A 20,294-nucleotide genomic window follows, 5' to 3' on the forward strand; every position below is an offset into this window, starting at 1 on the left:
GGCTGTCTCCTGAAAGTCACCCTCTGCTTTGTGGTTCCTTCCCCAACCGGGAATAGAGTGAGCTGGCAGGAACCTGCCTCAACTTCAGCTGTTTTTCTTGTTAGGAGGCTACAGGGCTGTGGACATCAGCTCTGACCCAGTCACCCCAGGCAATGCACAGGGAAGGAAAGGGACTTGTGGTCACTGAGCCACCACTGGGAGTCAGCCCTTGACTCTGTCCTCAAGTGATTCTGCAGCAACCAGGCCTTGGTCAGAGGCCTATCACTGCCACCTTCGTGCAGGTGAGGAAGCTGGGGGCGGGCTGAGTCCCTGCGGGCACTCAGGAAGGGGCTGTCTTGGCTGTGTCTGAAGCCCGAGTATCTGGGGTGGGGACGTAGCTGTCCTGGCTGCAGCATCTGGAGATGGAGGTTTTTCAGGAGCCCTGAGCGCTGTCCCCGAAGGTCCTACTGACTGGACGCTGAAGCAAACATCACCTAACTCCCGGTGCAGAGCCCCTTTCCGTGTGGAGGCGGAACTGGACCACGCCCACTCTCCTGAAATCTGGCCTAGCGGAGGGAACCTCGCTCCCGTCTTCCCGCGTGGGCCGTGCCTTCTCCGGCTCCACACACCCCCCGAAAACCAGGGTCCCGGAGTTCCGCCCTCAGCGTCCCCTCGCCTCACTGCGGCCTCCGCGTGCTTCGGGGGCGCCAGGTAAACCGCTGACACCAAAGCTCTTTCAGCCGGTCCTGCTGCCTCTAGAAACCCTAGGCGTCGGAGGGCAGGGGGCCAGGGGCAGGGCCTACCCCCAGTTCCGCGGCTGCTGAGTTGTCAGAGTGACCTCCCGCTGCCCGACGGGCAGGGGCAGAACGTGCCTGAGGAGCCGGTTCTGCTCGGAGGCCCCAAGTATCACACTGGCTTCCTCCCTGCCGGGGGGCCGAGCTGTGCGCTGTGCCTCCCTCGGTCCTCCGGCGGCCCGGGGGTGCTGGTTCCCCCGCTGGCCGAGGAGAACCCGGGGCTCGGACACGCTATTCGCCCAGGTCACCCCCCGAGTGGCGCCGCCCTTGTCGGCCCAGCGAAACTGGAGCGTCGGACCGTGAAACCTTTGCGGGTCCCCAGGAAGCAAAAAAGTTTGGAGGGACCCGGGAGGGAACTGGCGCATTTACCGGCTCCGCGGTCCTCAGGGGCCAGAGCCGGATCCGCAGCCGGGCGCCTCCCAGCACAGAAACCGGAAGCGTCGCGACCGGGCCGCTGAAGGTCCCGTCCCTTCCTGCGGGCCGGGCATTCAGGGGGTTGTAGTCCTCGTTCCCTCCTCGGCGCCTCCTCCAGCACGGCTCGCCGCCCGGCAGCGGAATCCACCACCTCCCTCGGCGCCCGCGGGCGGGACTGCCGGGGACATCGGAGGGCGCCAAGTCGGGGCGGCTACAGGCAGCCGCCCGGGAGTCCGCCTCCCAGCCTGCCTCGCGCGCCGTCCTGGACTCCGCCTCCCGGCCTGCCCCGCGCGCTGCACTGCCTTGTGGGAGCGGTAGTTCGGGCGGGCGATTCACAGTGCCGCGTGCGCCCCGGGCGCGCCGTAGCCACGGGGCCCCGGCCGGGCGCTACGCTACGGAGGCGGCGCAGGGTGCGGCGCGGGCCGGGCCGGGTCGGTGCGCTCGCCGGCTCCGCCACTCAGAACGAGAGGCTGTCGGGGCCGCGCGTCGACGGCAGAGGGCCCGCCCTCCCTCCGAGAACAAGTTGTGGGCCGGCCGGCGCGGGCGAGCGAGCCGGGCCTCGGGGACTGAGGAGGCGCCGCGGGTTTGCGGAGGTGAGTCCCGTCACCCGGGCCAGGCCGGGGCCGGGGGCGCGGCCTGGACCCCCGGGAGGCCGTGGCCGACGGGCGGCGCCTCCTGGGCACTGGGTGGTCGTGGCCGGGCTGGGGACGCTGTTGGAGAGGGGAGCCGCCAGGACCTCGGGCGCCGGGCAGCGGGAGACCAGCCCAGGGTCTGAAGGCGCGGGAGGCGGCCTCAGCCCCTCCTGCCCTTGAGTGCCCTTACCTCCGGTCAGTGTCCCGGCCGCGGCGGCATTAGGGGAAGTGTCCGATCCGGCCCTGTGGAGTGGGGGAGCAAGCGCGTCCTGTCTGCCCGCTGGCCACCAAACACGCTTCCTTCTCCTGTTCTTTTCCTGTTGGCGCTGGAGCGAACCGAAAAGTTACCATGGTGGCCCCCAGAGTGGCTGCCGGGCTGCCGGCCCACCCGGCTGCCCGCAGGAGGGGGCCCTTCTGATCCTGGCCAGGGCAGCCTTGTGTGATCAGATGGCCCTGATGGGGCTGGCTGTCGGGCCCCCTTAACACGCAGGAGTTTGTGACCAGACTGCAGACAACAGGACCCCAGTAAGGTCCAGCCTGGGAGTTCGGGGTCTTGTGGCTGCCAGCCCTGCTCAACTGTGGGGGAGCTGGGACTCAGCTGGGTGCTTGGTTGTTCTGTGCTCTCCTGAGAGCCCCTCCTGTGGGGCCCCCTCCCTCTGCCTGCCTCTGGGGGCAGTGTAAGCCCCTGTGGGAGGACCCCGCCCCCAGAGCTGGACTCCAGGGGAGATGGAGTAAGTTGATCCTTACACTTCTGAGGGCCTTTCTCAACCGTGGGGAGAAGGGTGGGGAGAAGGGTAGTGTTTCTGTGGCCCAGGTGCCTGGAGGAGGGCCCCAGATGGGCGGGGAGCCTGGGAACCCCTGTTTTGAAGCCCTGCTGGTGGGTGCAGCCTGGCCTTGGTGTCAGGCACCTCTCACTTTCTCTTGGGTTGTCCTGCTCCCTGAAGGAGTGCTTCTTTTTTCTTCTGCGTCTGAAGCTGTCTAGAGCTGCTCCCTGTGAGCAACCAGGCTGGCGACCTCGTGACCTCCTGAAAGCCAGGCTTAAACTCAGTGATTGCTAGGCTTTAGAGAGGGAGCGGGTCTTACCTTGTGTCTCTGCTCTAAGGACCCCTGTCCCAGACCAGGTGCTCTGAGAGCAGGAAAGGCTGGGTCCTCCAACCCTTCTGGACGGGGTCATTTGCTAAAACTCTTTGGTTTCAGGCTCTGCATTAGACTCTCTGGACCCGTGTCAGACAGCATCCTGCTGAGCCCTGCTTTACAGACAGGAGGCCCAGGCTGAGGGCAGCCGGGCTGTGGGGAGGGATGAGTGGGCTGCACATCCAGTCCTTCCAGCCCCTGCTTCCACCGCCCCCGATGCTTGTCTTTTATTTGGGAAGAAGGACTCTGCACCCTAGAGGTTCTCTAAAACCATAGATGTCTTCATGGGCCTCACAGGGTTGCAGAAGAGCCTGCGGGGCTGGGTGTGTAAGAGTCCAAGCCCAGACTCGGCCCGGGTGCTCCCTGCCCCCAGGTCAGTCGCTCTTTTGCCCACACTGACTCCAGCCCTCCCACCTGGCACCTGCAGGAGCATCCCAAAGCAGGGACATGGTGGTGTCTCTCTTGCCTAACCTCTTGTGCCACGTTCCCAGGCAGGACCACCCCCCCAGCACCTCCCCCCCCACCAAGAGTGCCCAGTAGGCCTGTGGGGTCCCTTTGGTGTCCCCAGCTCCCCGTGCCCAGCGCTGCCCCAGCGGCACCGAGGCAGGTGGTCAGCAAGCATCCTGCGTCAGCTGCAGGCTGCTCTGGTGACCCAGCTCTGAACTCAGAGGGGCCTCTGGGCCGCAGGGCCAGAACGGCACCTGCTCCTGGGGATGAGAACTGGCCCGCCCGTCTCCACCTTCCTGGATGAGGGGAAGGAGGGTGTGGGTGGAGTTTGGACTTGGACACCTGCCCAGGCACACCTGTCACTCTGGGTCACCCTGTGGATGGCTGTGCTGGAGCTGCCAGGACGGTGCAGGGAGCTGGGGGCCACAGGGGAGCAGCAGGGACCCGACACCCCCAGGACGCGCTGTCCCTCCAGTGAGGACTTGTCCGGCGCTCTGGCCTCCCTGGCCATCCTGGCAGCACCATCTCCCTCCAGCAGCGGCTCCACCCCTGCTGTCTCCTTCCCCCTCCCTGGTGGCCAAACCGCAGGACAGGGCTGGACGGCTCTGCGAGACATCAGAGGGAAAGCAGGCTGATAGCTGCTGTTGATGAGAGCCGTAGCGTCCGTGTCCTGAGGAGGCGCTCATGGCTTCGCTCCCTCGGCCGCTGGGCTGAGCCTGGAGCTGAGGCAGTGCCTGCTGCTGACCCTTCCATGGCCAACCTGGAGATGCTCCCCACGGCCCATCTGCCTCCCCAGGGTGAGCCGGAGGCTCCAGTGCCTTTATGTCTCTGAAGCAACTCTGCCTCCACAAGGCCTGCGGTCACCAGCCACCCAGGCCGCACTGCTCTGCGGCCACTTGGCCAACAGAAATGGGGAAGTGCCAGAGGCAAGCGCCTGTCATCAGGTGGCTCTGAACTTGTGAACTGGAAAGCGAAGTCGTGGTGGCATCCCTGGCTCCCTGGCAGAAGTTTCGTTTTTCTTGAGGCTTGACTGAGCGGGTACGACTAGAGACAGAGAACACGCTGGGACTCTGCGTCCCATCCTCCGGTCTCCCTGCCAGCGAGCCACCCCTCGCTTGTGGGTGTCACTCTGGGGAGCTGTCTTCACCCCTCCCTCCCAGAAAGCAGGGGCCTGGAAGCAGAGCCCTGCCGGCCATGTGACCCGCACAGGGTGGGGGGCCCAGGATCCGGACCGCAGCTGGACACTGCGGAGCCAAGGTGCGGAGACAGCGGCCTCCTGAAGCATGTGTGGGGGAGGGTCTGCGGCCGGACTGTTTCCTCCCGGGCTGGGTAGTGGAATGCTGGTTCCTGTTTTGTTCCTGCAGCTGGTTTTCAGGCGACATTGATGGTGACTCTCAGCAGAATCTCCACAGCCCCCTCCTCAAGGTTCTGGCCCGGCCGGTGGGGGTGTCTGGGCCTCACAGTGCACCTGGGAAGGACAGGAGGCGTGTGCCCCGTGGGCAGGTGGTACCAGGACCTGGGTCCCGGGGAGTCTTGCTGACTGCTTGCTGAGAGCCCTGACTCTTGCCCCCCAGGCACTTTTCCCTGGTGGCCCCAACCATGGCAGAGCCAGGGTGTGGGAGGCCTTGTCCCCTGTGGCCCTGGCTGGCCTAAACAGTGGTGGCCTTGGACCCGGCAGCTAGGAGCAGCTGAGTCAGGCCCCAGACTGCACAGTGTGAGGCCCTGCCGCCAGACGGGCTGTGGCCAGGAGCCTGGGCTCGGGCTGGGAGGTGAGGCTCAGGGGCAGGTCTTGCAGGTAGGCGGCCCTCCCCGCCTGGACAGGTCTGGACTTTGGCCCTGGAGCAGCAGCCCAGCCTGCAGGCTTATCGCCAGGACCCAGAGTCCATCGGCCAGGGGTGCCAACCTGTCTCCCTGCTGCAGGACTCTGCCTGCCACCCCAAGACCAAGGTTGCATGGAAGCCAGGCCCTGTCCTCGCTACCTACCCTGGGCTCTGGCTGTGGGTGGGCCGCCCCCAGCCATCCTCTGTGCTCTCAGTGGGCACGGGCCGAGCTCCTGGTCAGCCCAAGCCTGGACCCGGGCGTAGGTGCTCCTGCTCCATAGGCACCTTCGTGGCTCAGCTTCAGCTCAAGGCCTTGGCCACTCAGGGTTTGGCTGCGGAAAAGGAGTGTTGGATACGCTCAGGGTCTCTCCCTGGGAAGGCGCCCGCGTGGGGTGGGGGCAGGAGGCTGGGGGCTGGCCTGGTTGCCATGCGTCTGCCTTGTCGCCGTGGAGGGGCAGGTGTCCTGAAGGACCTGCTCGGCGTGGGCCTGACCGCCGTGAGCGCCCCCTCGCAGCCCAGGGTGCAGGGCTCCGGCTGCAGCCGCCGCCCGCGTGTGACTCGTCCCCGTGGGGTGAGCGTCCGCCGCGGGAGGGGAAGGGCCGCGACTGGAGGCTCACACGGGCCTCACCCTGACGTCAGGTGGGCCTGGCGGCGTGTCGGGTGTGTCGGGTGACGTGAGTCCGTTCCCCTGTCCTGCCTTTTCCACGTGGCTGTCGGGAATGAGAAGTGAGCCCTGTGGCTCGTGGCGTGCTCCCACTGGTGGCTCTCCTGTCGGTGGACGTGGGGAGCGTTGGCTTTGCAGCCACTGGGGACCCGCACCCCCACCCCTCAGTTGGCTCTGGTCAAGCTGAGGGGAAGCCTGAGTGGTGGGTGACTTGCAGGGGCACCGGGCCTTCAGCAGCCTGTCCAGCCCTGGTCTGGGTCCCTTGGAGGAACAGGTCCGGCAGGCGTGTTGCTGCCCGGCTCTCTGGCCTGACTGCAGCCCTGAGGGCAGGGCCCAGGCCCTCCCCCGTGCGGAGCCGCTGCGCTGCTGGGCCCTGGGCGCCTGCTGGGAGGGCGTCGTGTGTGATGGACCTGGGCTGAGGCAGAGCTGCTGGTCACCTGCTTGACCAGAAAGCGAAGGGGACACCCATGGCGGCCCAGAGGCGGCCCAGGCGTCTTCCCTCGCCTGACTAGGACTCACCTCGTCTGAAAGGAGACGGCCCCCCCACCACCACCTGCCAGCCTCCCACCTCAGGGCAGGAGCACCTGGGCCCACGCCTCCTGAGAGCAGGCAGCCTCCTGGGCCCCTTCCTGCTCACCATATCCAGGTCAGGGGAGGCTGTCCTCCACAGGGGACTTGGTGGTGACTGTGGACGGTGCCCAGGGCTCGTCAGCCCTACCGGGCGCTCCTCTTCCAGCTCATGTTCTCTGGTTAAATATCTTCTCAATCATTTCTTTCAGGGTGAGACCCATTCTGAAGGCCAGCAACCGTGGCACAGCCGCCTTGCCCTGGGGGCGCTGAGGGGGCCATAATGGGGGGCGCCACGGGGCAAGGGGGACCCCACGGTGGCCCTGCTGCAGGCACCCCTGCCTCCCCGGAAGCTGCGCGTGTGCTGGGACCCTCCAGGCGCCGTAGTCACGTGTCTCTTCTCTCTCTGTCTCTGTCATTTCTGTTGTGCTCCTCGGACCAGCCCGGCTCGCGAGGCCGCCCTCCTCCATGCTCCGCCTCGCCCGCCGTCGCCGGCGCCCTGTGACCAGGCCCGGCGCTCAGTGTGGCCGCCGTGGGGGCCATGGGGAGCTCCGCCTCCTCGCTGGCCGCCGAGACCGAGTCGGACCACGGCTTCCCCCGGGGCCCACCCTGCCCGGGGCCCCCGGCAGCGGCTGGCTGGGGTAGGAGCGGCCCCGGGGGGCCTGCATGGGGCGACAGCCTGGGCACCCGGCAGCACCCGCCCCCACGGCCCCGGGCCCGAAGGTAAGCAGGTGGAGCAGGGGCGGCCCCGGGCCCGAGGGCGGGGCTGCCGTCAGGTGCCCTTGCTCGGCTGGCGCCTCTCAGACAAGCGGGCCCTGTCCCTTAGGGCCCTCTGGAGACTCTTTTCACCCCAGAGACCCGGGCGACTCGGGCTGCTCACTGGGCAGAGCACACCCGGGACCCCCGCCCCCTGGAGCTGGGCTGAGGGTCTCAGAACCGCAGATGGTGGGGCCGGGACCGCCACTGCCTCAGGCCGGGGTCTTGCTTGTCCGCTGGCTCTGGAGCGGCTGCTGGAACTGCTTGCTGGGTGGGGCCGGGGGCACGGCACGCACCGAGAATGCTGCTTGCTTCCCGTGGAATCTGGGGCCCTGCCATGGCCCGACGTGTCGCCCTGTGACGTGGCTGCCTGCAGGGGGCAGGGGGTGTGGGTCCCACTGGCGAGCCGCCCTCCGCGTGCCCATGTCCTCCAGCTGCAGCTGCGGCTAGACTCGGCCCCGGCTGCCTAGGCTCCCCCGGTGAGCTCCACCTCCGGGTGCTGAGGTGAGGGGTGGGCAGCCCAGCCAGGATGCCCACTGCTGAGACCTGGTGGGATGGACTCCCAAATGCCCCCACACACGGATGCCCCAGCTTCTCCACGTCCTGCAGCCTGACTGGAGGGCGAGGGGCTCAGCAGACACTCAGAGTCCACCGCCCTTGGGCCAGAGGGGGCACTTGGCCTTCTCGGCGCCCCGGACCACCTCAGGGGCTGCAGACACTGCACTCCGCCAGCAGCCCTCGGCGGGCACTTCCCTCGGACACAGCTCACTTGTGCAGGACAGTACCTGGTGTCTGTGGGGCCCTGAGCGTGTCCTGGGCTCACCGTCTAGGCGGCCGGCCCGTGCGTGGAGCAGGACCTGGGTCCTGGCAGGCTTCTGGGGGTAGCTGAGTGACCCAGTGAGCGTAGTCATGGAGGCCCGCGGCCCAGGGGGGCGGCTGCGGAGCAGGGGCCTCGGCTCCCTGTGCTGAGTCAGTGCCGGCTTGGTTTGGACGGCGCGCACCTGCCGTCAGGGGCTCCACTCACACAGTGGGAATCACACAGCGTGTGGCCTCTGTGTCTGCTTCTCACTAAGCGTTGTGTTCTCAGGCCGTCCGCGTGGTAGCAAGTGTTGGGACTTCGCCCCTTTATGGCTGAGCTATGCTCTGCCGTGTGGAGTAGGCCTGCTGGTTACTGATGGACACTCGCACTGGCGGCTCTGCCGCTGTGGACGTGTGTGGAGAGGATTTTGCACAGACACGTGTTGTTACTTCTCTTGCGTAGCTACACAGAATGAGGTTGCTGGTGTTCACTGTAAGTTCACGTTTAACTGTCTGAGGAGCTGCCAGGCTGTTCTCCACAGTGGTCGCCCCGTTTCCCAGACCCCCAGCCATGCAGGGAGGGCTCTGGTTTCTCCCCGCCCGCCCCGCCTGCATGCAGGGTGGTCGCCGTGCCGCTCTGACCGGCATCTCCCCACGGGCCGCTGTGTCCCTTCGCACCTTCTACACGCACGTGTGTCGTTTCATTTCCGGGTATTTACGTCCTCAGGGTAAGTCCCTGGGGAGGGGGCAATTGCTAGGCCTCAGGGAGGGGCACGGGCCCCGAGGCGGGTGGCAGAGAGGTCGGCTGTCCAGCCCGCACCCTCTCGTTCTCCGGCCCAGTGCCGCCAGCAGTTAACTGTGCCACCTGGAGTGAGTCAGGAGGAAGAGCTGCCAGTGACCTTGAGGAATCCACAGGCACCCGACTAGACACGAGAGGAGCAGGCAGGGGGCTGGTGCGGCAGAGGCAGGCCAACCCTCCCCATGCCTCCGCTGGACATGTGGACGCGCATGTGGGTGGTCCGGGCAAGCCATCCCTGCCCTGAGGGGTGCCCCCTCCACTGAAGAGCCTGCAGGTCTGGGCTTGGTCCCACTGCCAGGCGGACCAGGAGCTGCAATGCCCAGAGGACCTGGGCTTGGTGTGGGTGTCGGCCACTGCAAGCTGCAGGCCTCTCCTGGGGACACAGGCCGAGGGGCCGGCGCAAGACTGGCTGAGGGTGGCCTCGGAGGGAGGTGCCCATGTGCCCCTTGGGACCAGCTGGGGGTCGGGGTCAGGTGGGCGTCCTGCCGGGCAGCGCGGCCTCAGGTCTGCTGGCCTGACCAGCTGGGTCCTCGAGTGGGGACCCCTCTTACTCCTCTAAGCTTTCCAGGGAGCCGAAGGCTATCTCCCAGCTGCTGCAGCCCCTGTGTCCCAGGAGCGCCCGCCCCCACCTCGCTCTCACCTGGGGCTGAGGCTGCAGCCCAGAGAGCTGAGGCTGAGCAGGCGTGCGCTGTCCGCCCCACCTGCCTGCCTTTGCATCCTGAGGGTGAGCGCCCAGCCTCCGAGAGTGCCCGGTACTTGGGAGTGTCTGTGTGGAGGCTCCGGCACGTTAGGGTGCTGGGAGGTGACCCTGGCTTTGGGGCTGGGGTGGCGAAGGCCCAGGCTCCTCCGGACACCCCGCCGCTGCCCCCTGAGCCACTTCATCCCCGCCCACCCTGTGACGTCAAGACTGTCCCCGAGGGGGGCAGCCCGCACCATCTCGCGCTCTCCTGGGACGCCAGCTGAGGATCCCGGTGTGGCCTCATGCTCATCCAGGCCTGGGCCCGGCCAGCTGTTGGGCTGGGCTTCCTGCCCTCCTGCGTGTGCTCAGCACGCCTGGACCACAAGGGGCCTGGAGCCGAGGGCAGGCCCGAGTCTTCCCCCAAGTCTCCCCCAGGCCTCAGGGGCACACGGTGCGCAGGGCGGCCGTCTGAGCATGGGCCCGGGCTGCAGCGTGTGTGTGGCTTGTCTGTGTGGCCGCGTGTGCCCATGCCTTGCCTGTGGGCTTCCTCAGTGGGGAGTAGCAGGGGCATCTCTTAGGTGTTGGTGACGCAGAAGCCCAAGCTGACCCGACCAGGGCCTGTCCACTATTGTGGCGCTGCGGCAGCTGCAGACAGCTCTGAGGCTCAGCCCCGCACCTGGGGAGGCGGCGGCGGCCTGCACCGGCCCAGGAACCCTCACGCTGCTTGGAGGAGGGTTTCTGTTTGTTTTGAAGAGGGGAGTTTTCTTTCTCCCTGGAGTGTTTGGCGTAAACGCAGCACGAGAAGCACGAGCTCTGCACCTCGCTGTAAAGAACAGTTGCTGTTTCTGCCAAGCAGACCAGCTACCGTCAGGGCAGGAGAGCGCGGACGCCCCCCACTCGGGCTGGCCTTGCGAGGCAGTGGGAAGCCAGCCCGCTCCTGCCCCCTGCTCAGCCCGCGGGAGCCGCTGACTCCTCCTGCCTCTGAGTTTGCCCATCCTAAACCTCCCCATGGGTGAATCACGCCACGTGTCGGGGCCCAGTGCCAGTGTGTGTCCGTGCTTCGCTCCTGGCTGCTGAACGGTGTTCCTTATTTATCCATTTACTCATTGATGGACACTTGGCTTGATTCCACCAGTTGGCTGTTGTGGGCAAATCTGCCGTGAGCACGTGTGGATGTGTGCTGGTGAAGAGCATGTACCTGGGGTGGGATTGCTGGGTCCTAACTGTGGTCCTTGCGTAGCTTCTGGGGAGCCATCTAACAGTTTTCCGCAGCAGCTGTGCTATTCTGCGCTCCCCCAGTGATGTGGGAGACCGGGTCACTCCAGCTCCAGGTCCTGGCTCCTGCCCTGCCGGGTGGGCTGGTGCACTTTGCATTTCCCTGACTGATCCGCTGAGCAGCTTTCCACAGGCTTCTCCGTATCTCTGGGGAAAGTCGCCTCAAATCCTCCGCCCATTTTTAAAACCAGGTTTTTGTCGTGTGGTCATAAGAACGATTCATACGTCCTGGGTACTAGACCCTGGTCAGACACACAGTTTGCAAATGCTGTCTCCCGTAGGGTATCTTCTCGCTTTCTTTATGGTGTCCTCTGACTCGTGGAAGATGTTAGTTTTTATGTTCTTTTGTTTCCTCCTTTGTTTGCCTGCATGGTCATGAAAATTTACCCACTTTTTCTGCTTCTAAGAGTTTCATAGTTTTCGTTCCCATGCGTAGGTCATTGATCCATTTTGAGTTAAGTTTTGAATATGGCGTGAGGTACGGGTCTGGCTCCTCCTTTAACATATAGATCCCATTTTCCTAGTGCGTTGGTTGAAAAGACCATCCGTTCCCCGCTGAACACTCTTGATGCCCTTGTCAGAAACCCCTGACCACGGCCTTCCCTTGCAGCCACACGCACTCGCCCGGGCCCATGGCCACGGTCGGGGAGTGGGCCTGCGCACGCTGCACCTTCCTGAACCCAGCCGGCCAGCGCCAGTGCTCCATCTGCGAGGCCCCGCGGCACAAGCCCGACCTGGACCGGATCCTGCGGCTCAGCGTGGAGGAGCAGAAGTGGCCGTGTGCCCGCTGCACATTCCGCAACCTTCTGGGCAGGGGGGCCTGCGAGATGTGTGGCTTCACCCCCGAGCCTGGCCCAGGGGCCTCCCCGCTGCCCATCATCAACGGGGTGCCCCCAGAGCCCCCGGGCAGCTGCCGGGACGAGGCGGGGCCCCTGCGGACAGCGGGGCCGGTGGCTGTGGAGCCGGCAGGTGGACGGCCGGCGGAGGCGGAGGGGCAGGAGGGGGGCGCGGCTGCGCCTGGGAGCGGCTGGGCCTGCCAGCGCTGCACGCTGCACAACACGCCTGTGGCCAGCTCCTGCTCGGCCTGCGGGGGGCCCCGGAAACTCTCGCTGCCCAGGATCCCTCCCGAGGCACTTGTGGTCCCGGAAGTCATGGCTCCTGCAGGCTTCCCCGGCACGTCGGCCCCCGCCCAGCCTGGGGAAGGCGCGGAGGCCAACACTCCTTCTGCCGTGGACCAGGAGCCCCCCCGGGGGCCACCCTTCAGCCCGTTCTCGCCCACCCTCCAGAACAACCCCGTGCCTCGCAGCCGCCGCGAGGTGCCCCCCCAGCTGCAGCCACCGGTGCCTGAAGCCGCCCAGCCCTCACCCTCTGCCAGCTCCAAGGGGCCCCCCCAGGGCCTGGGGCGGCCCACGACCGGGGCCTCCCGCCTGGCGGAGCTGCTGTCAGGCAAGCGGCTGAGCTTCCTGGAGGAGGAGGCGGCCGAGGGAGGCCCCACGCTGCGCCCCCCGGGTCCCGCCAGCCCTGCACACTGCGAGGCTGGCAGCAGCACACCAGGCAGCGACGTCATCGACCTGGGCGGTGACAGCGTGCGTTACACGCCGGCCAGCCCCTCCAGCCCCGACTTCACCACCTGGTCGTGTGCCAGGTGCACGCTCAGGAACCCCACGGCGACCCCCCGGTGCACGGCGTGCGGCTGCTCCAAGCTGCACGGCTTCCAGGAGCACGGTGACACCACCGCCCGCTGCCCCGACTGCAGTGCGGACCGGCCCGGGCCCTGCCCAGCCCACAAGGCCGGCCGCCCCCTCCCCGCAGCGCCATCTGAGCGCCCGGGCCAGTGGGCCTGCCCCGCCTGCACCCTGCTCAACGCGCCTCGGGCCAAGCACTGTGCCACCTGCCACACCCCCCAGCTCATGGCGGCCCAGCGCCGGGGTGTGGCGCCCCTGCGGCGCAGGGAGAGTGTGCTCGTGGAAAAGCGGCGGCAGACGGACGAGGGCGAGGCCAAGGCCCTGTGGGAGGACATCGTGGCCTTCTGCCGGGAGGTGCGGGCACGTGGCGCTCCCTTCGTCCCCCGAGCCTCAGCTCCAGTGACCCTCACGTGACCTCTCACCTGAGATCCTCAGGCCCTTTTCCTTCCATGTCTGCGAGGGTCCTGACCCCTTACCCCCAGCGTGCGTGCCAGCAGCAGTGGCCTCACGGGAAGGTGGGGACAGGCAGGCCAGGTGCCGCCCCTGGATGCAGAGCCCCAGCTAAGACAGGTGCCCCCTGTGCTCTCTGCCCTTGGACTGCAGGAGGCTAAGCCCAGGGCGTCACCCCCAGGGGCCTGGAGGGGGGCGTCTGTCCCCCTGGGCTGCTGCCCTCTGTCACTGCCGGCAGCCCGTCCAGAGCTGTGTCCTGGCCACCCTACCCCTGTCAGGCCCCCCACCTCTCTTTCTAGGGCCTTCAGCGCCCCACACCCACACCTGCAGCCTCCAGGCTGGGCCCCTCACGTCCCCTGGGACACACATACCTCCCACTGGCCCATCACCAGCCTGCTGTGCCCTGGCTGGCTGCAGTCCACCATGCTTACAAAGGGTGGTATGGGCCTCATGAGGCTCAGCCGTGCCATCTGCAGGCTGCGAGCTGCACGCCGCCTCCCTTCCTCTCGGGCTCAGGTAGCTGGGTACTCTCTTGGGGTGGGATGGGGTTCGGCCTGCCCTGAGTTGTGGCCATGGTCTCTGCAGAACAGCGTGAACTTTGTGGACGACAGCTTCCCCCCTGGGCCTGCGTCTGTGGGCTTCCCCGTGGGTGACAGTGTCCAGCAGCGCGTGCGTCAGTGGCTGCGGCCGCACGAGATCAATTGCTCCGTGTTCAGGGACCACAGCACCTCCTGGTCTGTGTTCCACACGCTCCGGCCCTCGGACATCCTGCAGGGTCTCCTGGGGAATTGCTGGTGAGTGTGGGTCTCCCACCCAGGGTGAGGGAGTGGGCGGGCGGGCGAAGCTCCCCCTGAATCCTGGTCTCGTACAGGTTCTTGAGTGCGCTGGCAGTGCTGGCTGAGCGGCCGGACCTGGTTGAGCGGGTGATGGTTACGCGCAGCCTGTGTGCAGAGGGTGCCTACCAGGTGCGGCTGTGCAAGGACGGCACGTGGACGACGGTGCTGGTGGACGACATGCTGCCCTGTGACGAGGCCGGCTTCCTGCTCTTCTCCCAGGTGGGCGGGGGCGTGGGCGGGTGGGCGGCAGGTGCGAGGAGGCAGCGGCCTCACGACTCCAGCCCCCCCGCAGGCTCAGCGCAAGCAGCTGTGGGTGGCCCTCATTGAGAAGGCGCTGGCCAAGCTGCACGGCTCCTACTTCGCGCTCCAGGCCGGGCGTGCCATAGAGGGCCTGGCCACGCTCACCGGTGCCCCCTGTGAGAGCCTGGCCTTGCAGGTCAGCTCCACGAACCCCCGCGAGGAACCGGTGGACACTGACCTCATCTGGGCCAAAATGCTGAGTTCTAAAGAGGCTGGGTAAGAGGGACAGCCACTCTGGGGACCTGGAGCAGCGGGAATAGTCAGGCCAGTGCCCTGATCTGCACCCACGTTTCACAAGATATTTCTGGCACGGGCTAACCACAGCTGGGAGGCCCAGCTCCCCATGCTGTGCCAGCCACCCCACCTGCTTGGATGGGGTGAGGGCAGGTGGGGTGTTGTCTGTCAGCTTGTACCTAGAAGGCCCTGTCCTGACCTGGGCCTGTGATGACCATCAGCACCCTTGGGAGTCCACGTGGAGTGAGCGCCGTGGTGGCACCTGGCAGTAGCAGCCCCCAGGGTGGATGGGTTGGGGGAGCGGGGGCTTCTGAGCCCCAGCATGCACTGGCCAGTGTCTGGGGAGGGTCCAGGACCCTTGCCCTCAGCTGTGGTGGGCAGTGGCATGGCTCTGCCCCTTGGGGAGCAGCATCTCTGAGCTGGCGGGCCCCCAGCCTTGCCAGACCTCCACGGGACCCAGGCCTGCCCGCCCCGCTGAGCTTGGCCCACCACTTCCTGAGCCCCGGCGTCCCACGTGGGTCTCCCACAGGCAGGGAGACCCCCACCTGGAGCTGCACCTCCCCAAGGCAGGCCAGGACAGCAGGTGTCCCCTAGAGAGGGAGCCCACCCCAATACCAAGGGGCCCCGGTCAGCGGGCTGCTCTAACTGCACAGGTTCCTCATGGGTGCCTCCTGTGGTGGGGGCAACATGAAGGTGGACGATGCTGCCTACGAGAGTCTAGGCCTGCGTCCCCGCCACGCCTACTCCATCTTGGATGTCCGGGATGTCCAGGGCTCCAGGTAAGGATGGGCGTGGTGATGCATGGGCAGGGTGGGGCCGTGGGAATGGCCCCCGACCCTGTGGTCTGTCCGCAGGCTCTTGCGCCTACGGAACCCATGGGGCCGCTTCTCCTGGAACGGCAGCTGGTCAGATGAGTGGCCACACTGGCCGGGGCACTTGCGGAGTGAGCTCATGCCGCATGGCAGCAGCGAGGGTGTCTTCTGGATGGAGTACAGCGACTTCGTCAGGTACCACGCTCACCCTGGCGAATACAGGGTGTTTCCCAGGAGCTCCGCCTGTCTACTGCCTGGCGGGAGTGCTTCTGCTGGGGCTCTGCCCGTTGATCAGCCTTAGGGCCTGGCGCCCCCTGGCGGTGTCCACAGACAACAGCCAGGACTGGGGTATCTGAACACGGATTCCAAGAGTTCCCATGGGGCGAGAGCCTGCTGCAGTCACCCTGCCCAGGGACACATGCCGTGCGGGCAGCTGGGTGGAGGCCACTCAGCCAGCTGTCCTCTGGCTGCCCAGGTACTTCGACTCCGTGGATATCTGCAAGGTGCACTCGGACTGGCAGGAGGCGCGGGTGCAAGGCAGCTTCCCCAGCTCGGCCAGCGGGCCGGTGGGTGTGACGGCCCTCACGGTGCTGGAGCGTGCGTCCCTGGAGTTTGCCCTCTTCCAGGAGGGCAGCAGGTGGGCCGGGCGGACTGGGGGCGGGATGGCAGGGTGGCACAGGTCTAGGGGCGGGGCCTGGCCACTCGCAACCTTTCCGTTCGCCCAGGCGCGCGGACTCAGTGGACAGTCACCTCCTGGACCTGTGTGTCCTGGTGTTCCGGGCCTCCTTTGGCAGCGGTGGCCGCCTGAGCCTGGGCCGCCTGCTAGCCCACAGCAAACGCGCCGTGAAGAAGTTCGTCAACTGTGATGTGATGCTGGAGCCTGGCGAGTATGCCGTGGTGTGCTGTGCCTTCAACCACTGGGGCCCCGTGCCCGGCCCACCCGCCCTGCAGGGTAGGTGACTGTGGCCGCTCAGCCCCAGGCCCCGCCCACACGGCCCCGGCCCCGTCCCACAAAGCCCAGACCCGCCCATGGCCCCCAGGCTCCGCCCACACCGTCCCTATTAGCTCGGGCCCGCCCTACACTCTCCCTCATTCTCTCCCTCCCTCCTTGCAGCCTCCAGCCCCTCAGCGGGGGCCCCACGCAACACCCCAGAGGCGCCCGGCCATGTGCTGGCCGTGTACAGCTCGAGGCTCGTCATGGTGGAGCCCGTGGAGGCCCAGCCGACCACCCTGGCCGACGCCATCATCTTGCTCACGGAGAGCAGGGGCGAACGGCACGAGGTGAGTGGGCGGGCGTGGGCCCTGGGGAGGCAGCAGGAGGTGGCTGCCCACGGCCCGCCCACCCACACCTGCACTGCCTGCGCCCAGGGCCGCGAGGGCATGACCTGCTACTACCTGACGCACGGCTGGGCGGGGCTCATCGTGGTTGTGGAGAATCGGCACCCCAAGTCTTACCTGCACGTACAGTGCGACTGCTCCGACAGCTTCAACGTGGTGTCCACGCGCGGCAGCCTGCGCACCCAGGACAGCGTGCCACCCCTGCACAGGTGCGCCCCGCCCTGCCCTGCCCCCGGCGGCCTGCTGGCCCCACAGGCCCTCACCGGCCCCCTCCCCCAGGCAGGTCCTGGTGATCCTGTCTCAGCTGGAAGGAAATGCTGGCTTCTCTATCACCCACCGCCTGGCGCACCGCAAGGCAGCACAGGCCTTCCTCAGTGACTGGACGACCTCCAAGGGCAGCCACAGCCCCCCACTCACGCCCGAGGTCGCTGGCCTGCACGGGCCCCGGCCGCTGTGACCTCCTTGCCCCCACCTGCCTGCCCCCACACGCACTTTATGAGGGAGACCCCAACACAGGACGCTTGAACCACAATCTCAGGACCCCCACCCAGGGAGCTCCAGCTGTGGGCACAACTCCCCCGGCCCTCCCCCCACCCCTCCCTCCTGCCCAGGGCCTCCCAGCCACCCAGCAGATTACCTCGAACCCACCTCCAGCTCTAGGGGGACATGTGCCAGCCTCTCGGACCAGGCCACCTTGAGATCTGGCTCCAACCTCCAGGGTCAGGGTGAGGCTGCTCCTTATCCATGGGCCCAGGTCTCCTGCCCGGATCAGGCAGCCATGTGCTCCAAATCCAAATCTGGGCAGGTCAGAGGCCAGGACCCCAGAATGAGAGCAGGGACCGCCCTTGTCGTAGGGGTCAGAGGTCAGGACTCCAGGGTGAGAGCAGGGACCATTTCTGTTTTGTGATCAGAGGCCAGGACCCTGAGGTGAGCAGGGACCACCCCCTTGTTGGGTCAGGCCAGGACCCCAGGGTAAAAGTAGGGACCACCTCTATTTTAGGGGGTCAAGGCCAGGGCCCAAGGATGAGAGCAGGGACCACCCCAGTTTGGGGAGGTCAGAGGTCAAGACCCCAGGGTGAGAGTAGGGATACCCCTTTGTGGCCAGAGGTTGAGAACCTTTCCTCAGTTTGCCCCCATATCCCACCTATCCGCCCCACCCCCCGCAAGCCCTCATGTGGCCAGCAGGGGTCCCTGGAGCCCCAGCAGGGTCCGAGGAGGCAGGTGCCTGGCAACTGTGGGCTGAACCAGGGTGGGGAGGGACACTATGCAATTCCTGGCATGCCAGCCAGGATCGAAGCCATGCCCTGGGCCGGGGCTGGGGTGGTGGTCAGGTGGTCCTGGGCCCAGCCCCGTGCTTGGCACCACCTGACCTGCAGGAGAAGCAGAGTCCCAGAGTCCCCCAGGCCGTGTCCAGGCACATGCAGGGTGGGCCCCAGCCCCGCACCCCTCCCCCCTGAGCCAGCGTTCTCCCTGTGCTGCTCAGCCCTGAGCTCTGTGTCTGCCTGGGGACGACTAAGGCCGCTTCCTGGGTGCCCAGTTCACTGCCCAGCAGCCCCTGGCAGCGAGTGCCCTGCCCGTGGTCCCTCGCTTTCCGTGGGGCTTGCTGGGTTGGGGAGGGGCAGATTCACGCCTGGAGAAGCACTAGGCCCCAGCCCCCTTTGTACTCCTTCCGTTACTCTGAGTGGGGGGTCGCCCCTGGAGAAGCACCAGAAGCACTAGACCCCCACACCCGCCCCCTTTGTACTCCTCCTCGTACTCTGAGCTGTGAGTATTTTTAACCCTGTACATACGGCAGCTCTTCTGACGCAGAGACTATTTTATCAACGTCAGCGCCATCCCCGTAGGATGACCCCATGGGTGTTTCCAGACTCAGGCTCCGACGGACCAAATAAAGATGTTTTGTTTTGTAAGTTTGTTCTCGTCTATCTCTCCCCAGGGCCCCTGGCCCCTGGGCTCCTCTCTGGGACAGAGCTGTGCCCATCTAGGGACAGCCTCTCTGGGATGCCTGGGCAGGTACCCAGGCCTGCCTCCCAGGGAGCCTTCAGGGGCACCCTGCCATCGGCTGCCTGCACCCCAGGAAAGACAGGGCATCCAGCTGGGGCAGAGGCTCAGGCCCAACCCTGTGGTGGTTTGCAGACTGGTACCCATGAAGCCTCAGAAGGGCCATGCCTGTGCCGGGCTTTTCTTGGAGAGAGAGCTGTGTTCCACGCACCTGTCTGGATTTGTCGGTCCTGGGCGGAGCAGAGGGAGAGTGGGCCTGGGAGATAGCCACCCTGTGCCCACTCCCTGCCAGGCTGGGTGGCGTGCGGCCTGCAGTCCCAGCCCAGGCTCTGTGTGGGGCCAGGCAGGCCAGCCTCCCAGCAAGAAGGGGGGCTGGGGTGCCGAGGCCGCACAGGGTGTAAGAGGCCTGTCTCGGGCCAGCCTATCGAATGTGAAAGCAATTAAAGCCACCAGCAGTGTTCGCTCCAGGCGGGCCTCGGGCGGCGGGGAGCTGCCACAACGCATCTCGGCTCAGCACCTGGAGACGCCCCCCCACCCCACCTCCTGCTCCATCCGCGGCTGCGCGGCCACGCCGGACCTTGTCCTCCGGGGGCCGGGCTCCATCACCCCAGGGCGTCCCAGGGAGCCTGGGCCCGCATCGCTGCAGCCCTGAGACACCCAGGACATGAGAGCTGACGGGCCTGGGGGCTGCCTGCCTCCCTGTCAGCTGGCCTGGAGAGCCCGGCCTGTGCCCGCTCCCCTTGGACACCTTCCTCGGCAGGGAGGGCTGAGGGAATTAGGAGTCAGGGGCCCACGGGTAGGACACTTCTCGGGGACGCAGCTGCTCCCAGGAGGTGCTGCGGGTGCTGAGGTGGGGCCTAGCGGCACCTGGACCTAAGCCGGTGCGGGCGGTGGGCGAGGCACAGCCTCTTGACGCACCCGCGGGGGCGCCTGTCCGGGCTGCGTCCCCCCACGTCCCCTGTCTTTGCTGGCTGGAGCGCCTCCCGGCCCCTTACCCAGGCCGCTTGGCTGCCCACCCGTTGGCCGCGGTGGCCTTCCTGAGGCAGGCGGTGGGGTGTTCTCACTTGTGAGGCAGCCCTGTCAGAAGCACTTAGTGTACAAATTAGCTGCGGCCTCCCGCCTCCTCCGCGCTCTGGGCTCTGGGCTCCGCAGACTCCCGCCTGCCCCGGGTGCCCACCCACAACAGCGGTGGCCAGCCGGCTCCTCCGTGGCCCCTGACCTTGACCTGGACAGGGGTGACTGCAAGGGGCGGGCATCCAGCCAGCCAGCAGGGGCTCCTGCTCTCAGCCCAGCACCGAGCCTGCCCTGAGGGCCAGGGCCAGCGTGCAGAGCCATGGGGGGATGGACCCCGAGCCACACACAGACTGCAGCCCCCGCTGCCCCGCCTGCCGGCCGGCCTGCCACTCAGGCAGGGAAAATCGCCTGTGACAGGCCCAGGAAGGCCGGGCCCCGGGGGCCGCGCGGGACACGCACAGCTCCTCTTCCAACATATGGTTGCTGTCGGCCCCGGGCACTGCTCGGCCAGCGCGCCAGAGCTCTGCGGCCCGAGCTGCACCCCCACCCGCCCGGCCGGCTGCTCCTTCGGATCCACCCGGCCCCTGCCCCACTGGTATACGCCCCCCAACAGGGAGCTCACTCCCGCGGCAGCCCCTCCAGCTAGCAGCCAGGAGCTTCTGGTTCCAGGACCTCCAGTGCGCGTGGAGAACTGGTCCCGCCCCACCCCAGGGGGTCACTGAGCGAGCTTTGGTGGAGGGGCCAGGGGTGCTTCCCAAGGATGGCGCTGGTTGGGGAGGGCTGCAGTGAGCAGGTTTGGGGCCAGGAGCCTCCCAGCTGCACACCCTCTCCCTCGGCGTGGGCCCACTCTGCACCATGTCCTGGGC

General features: G+C 66.9%; 1 protein-coding gene across 5 annotated transcripts; it reads left to right on the plus strand.

The window, feature by feature from the left end:
• Positions 1-1,530: 1,530 nt before the first annotated feature.
• On the plus strand, positions 1,531-18,323 carry CAPN15 (calpain 15). 5 transcript variants are annotated; one of them, XM_070779344.1, is made up of 13 exons: positions 1,531-1,780; positions 6,894-7,174; positions 11,369-12,797; positions 13,479-13,687; positions 13,765-13,948; positions 14,022-14,245; positions 14,917-15,042; positions 15,118-15,270; positions 15,551-15,712; positions 15,801-16,027; positions 16,190-16,356; positions 16,444-16,622; positions 16,693-18,323. In XM_070779344.1, exons 2-13 carry the CDS (start codon positions 6,993-6,995, stop codon positions 16,868-16,870), a joined length of 3,420 nt encoding a protein of 1,139 aa, XP_070635445.1. In that variant the 5' UTR covers positions 1,531-1,780; positions 6,894-6,992; the 3' UTR covers positions 16,871-18,323. The 5 variants fall into 5 exon arrangements, with proteins under 5 accessions (XP_070635445.1, XP_019843464.2, XP_019843465.2 ...); XM_070779345.1 differs by lacking the exon at positions 1,531-1,780 and adding an exon at positions 1,821-4,657 and having other exon boundaries at positions 4,765-7,174; XM_019987905.2 differs by lacking the exon at positions 6,894-7,174.
• Positions 18,324-20,294: the final 1,971 nt, after the last annotated feature.

This window comes from Bos indicus, chromosome 25, assembly GCF_029378745.1.
Source record: "Bos indicus isolate NIAB-ARS_2022 breed Sahiwal x Tharparkar chromosome 25, NIAB-ARS_B.indTharparkar_mat_pri_1.0, whole genome shotgun sequence".
Lineage (NCBI taxonomy): Eukaryota > Metazoa > Chordata > Mammalia > Artiodactyla > Bovidae > Bos > Bos indicus.

Excerpts from the sequence above, each read along its gene's own strand:
- CAPN15 (XM_070779344.1), top strand. The coding sequence starts at position 6,993 with ATGGGGAGCTCCGCCTCCTCGCTGGCCGCCGAGACCGAGTCGGACCAC. Across the intron at positions 13,949-14,021 it reads GCTTCCTGCTCTTCTCCCAG|GCTCAGCGCAAGCAGCTGTG; the intron begins GTGGGCGGGGGC and ends GCCCCCCCGCAG. Across the intron at positions 16,623-16,692 it reads AGCGTGCCACCCCTGCACAG|GCAGGTCCTGGTGATCCTGT; the intron begins GTGCGCCCCGCC and ends CCCCTCCCCCAG.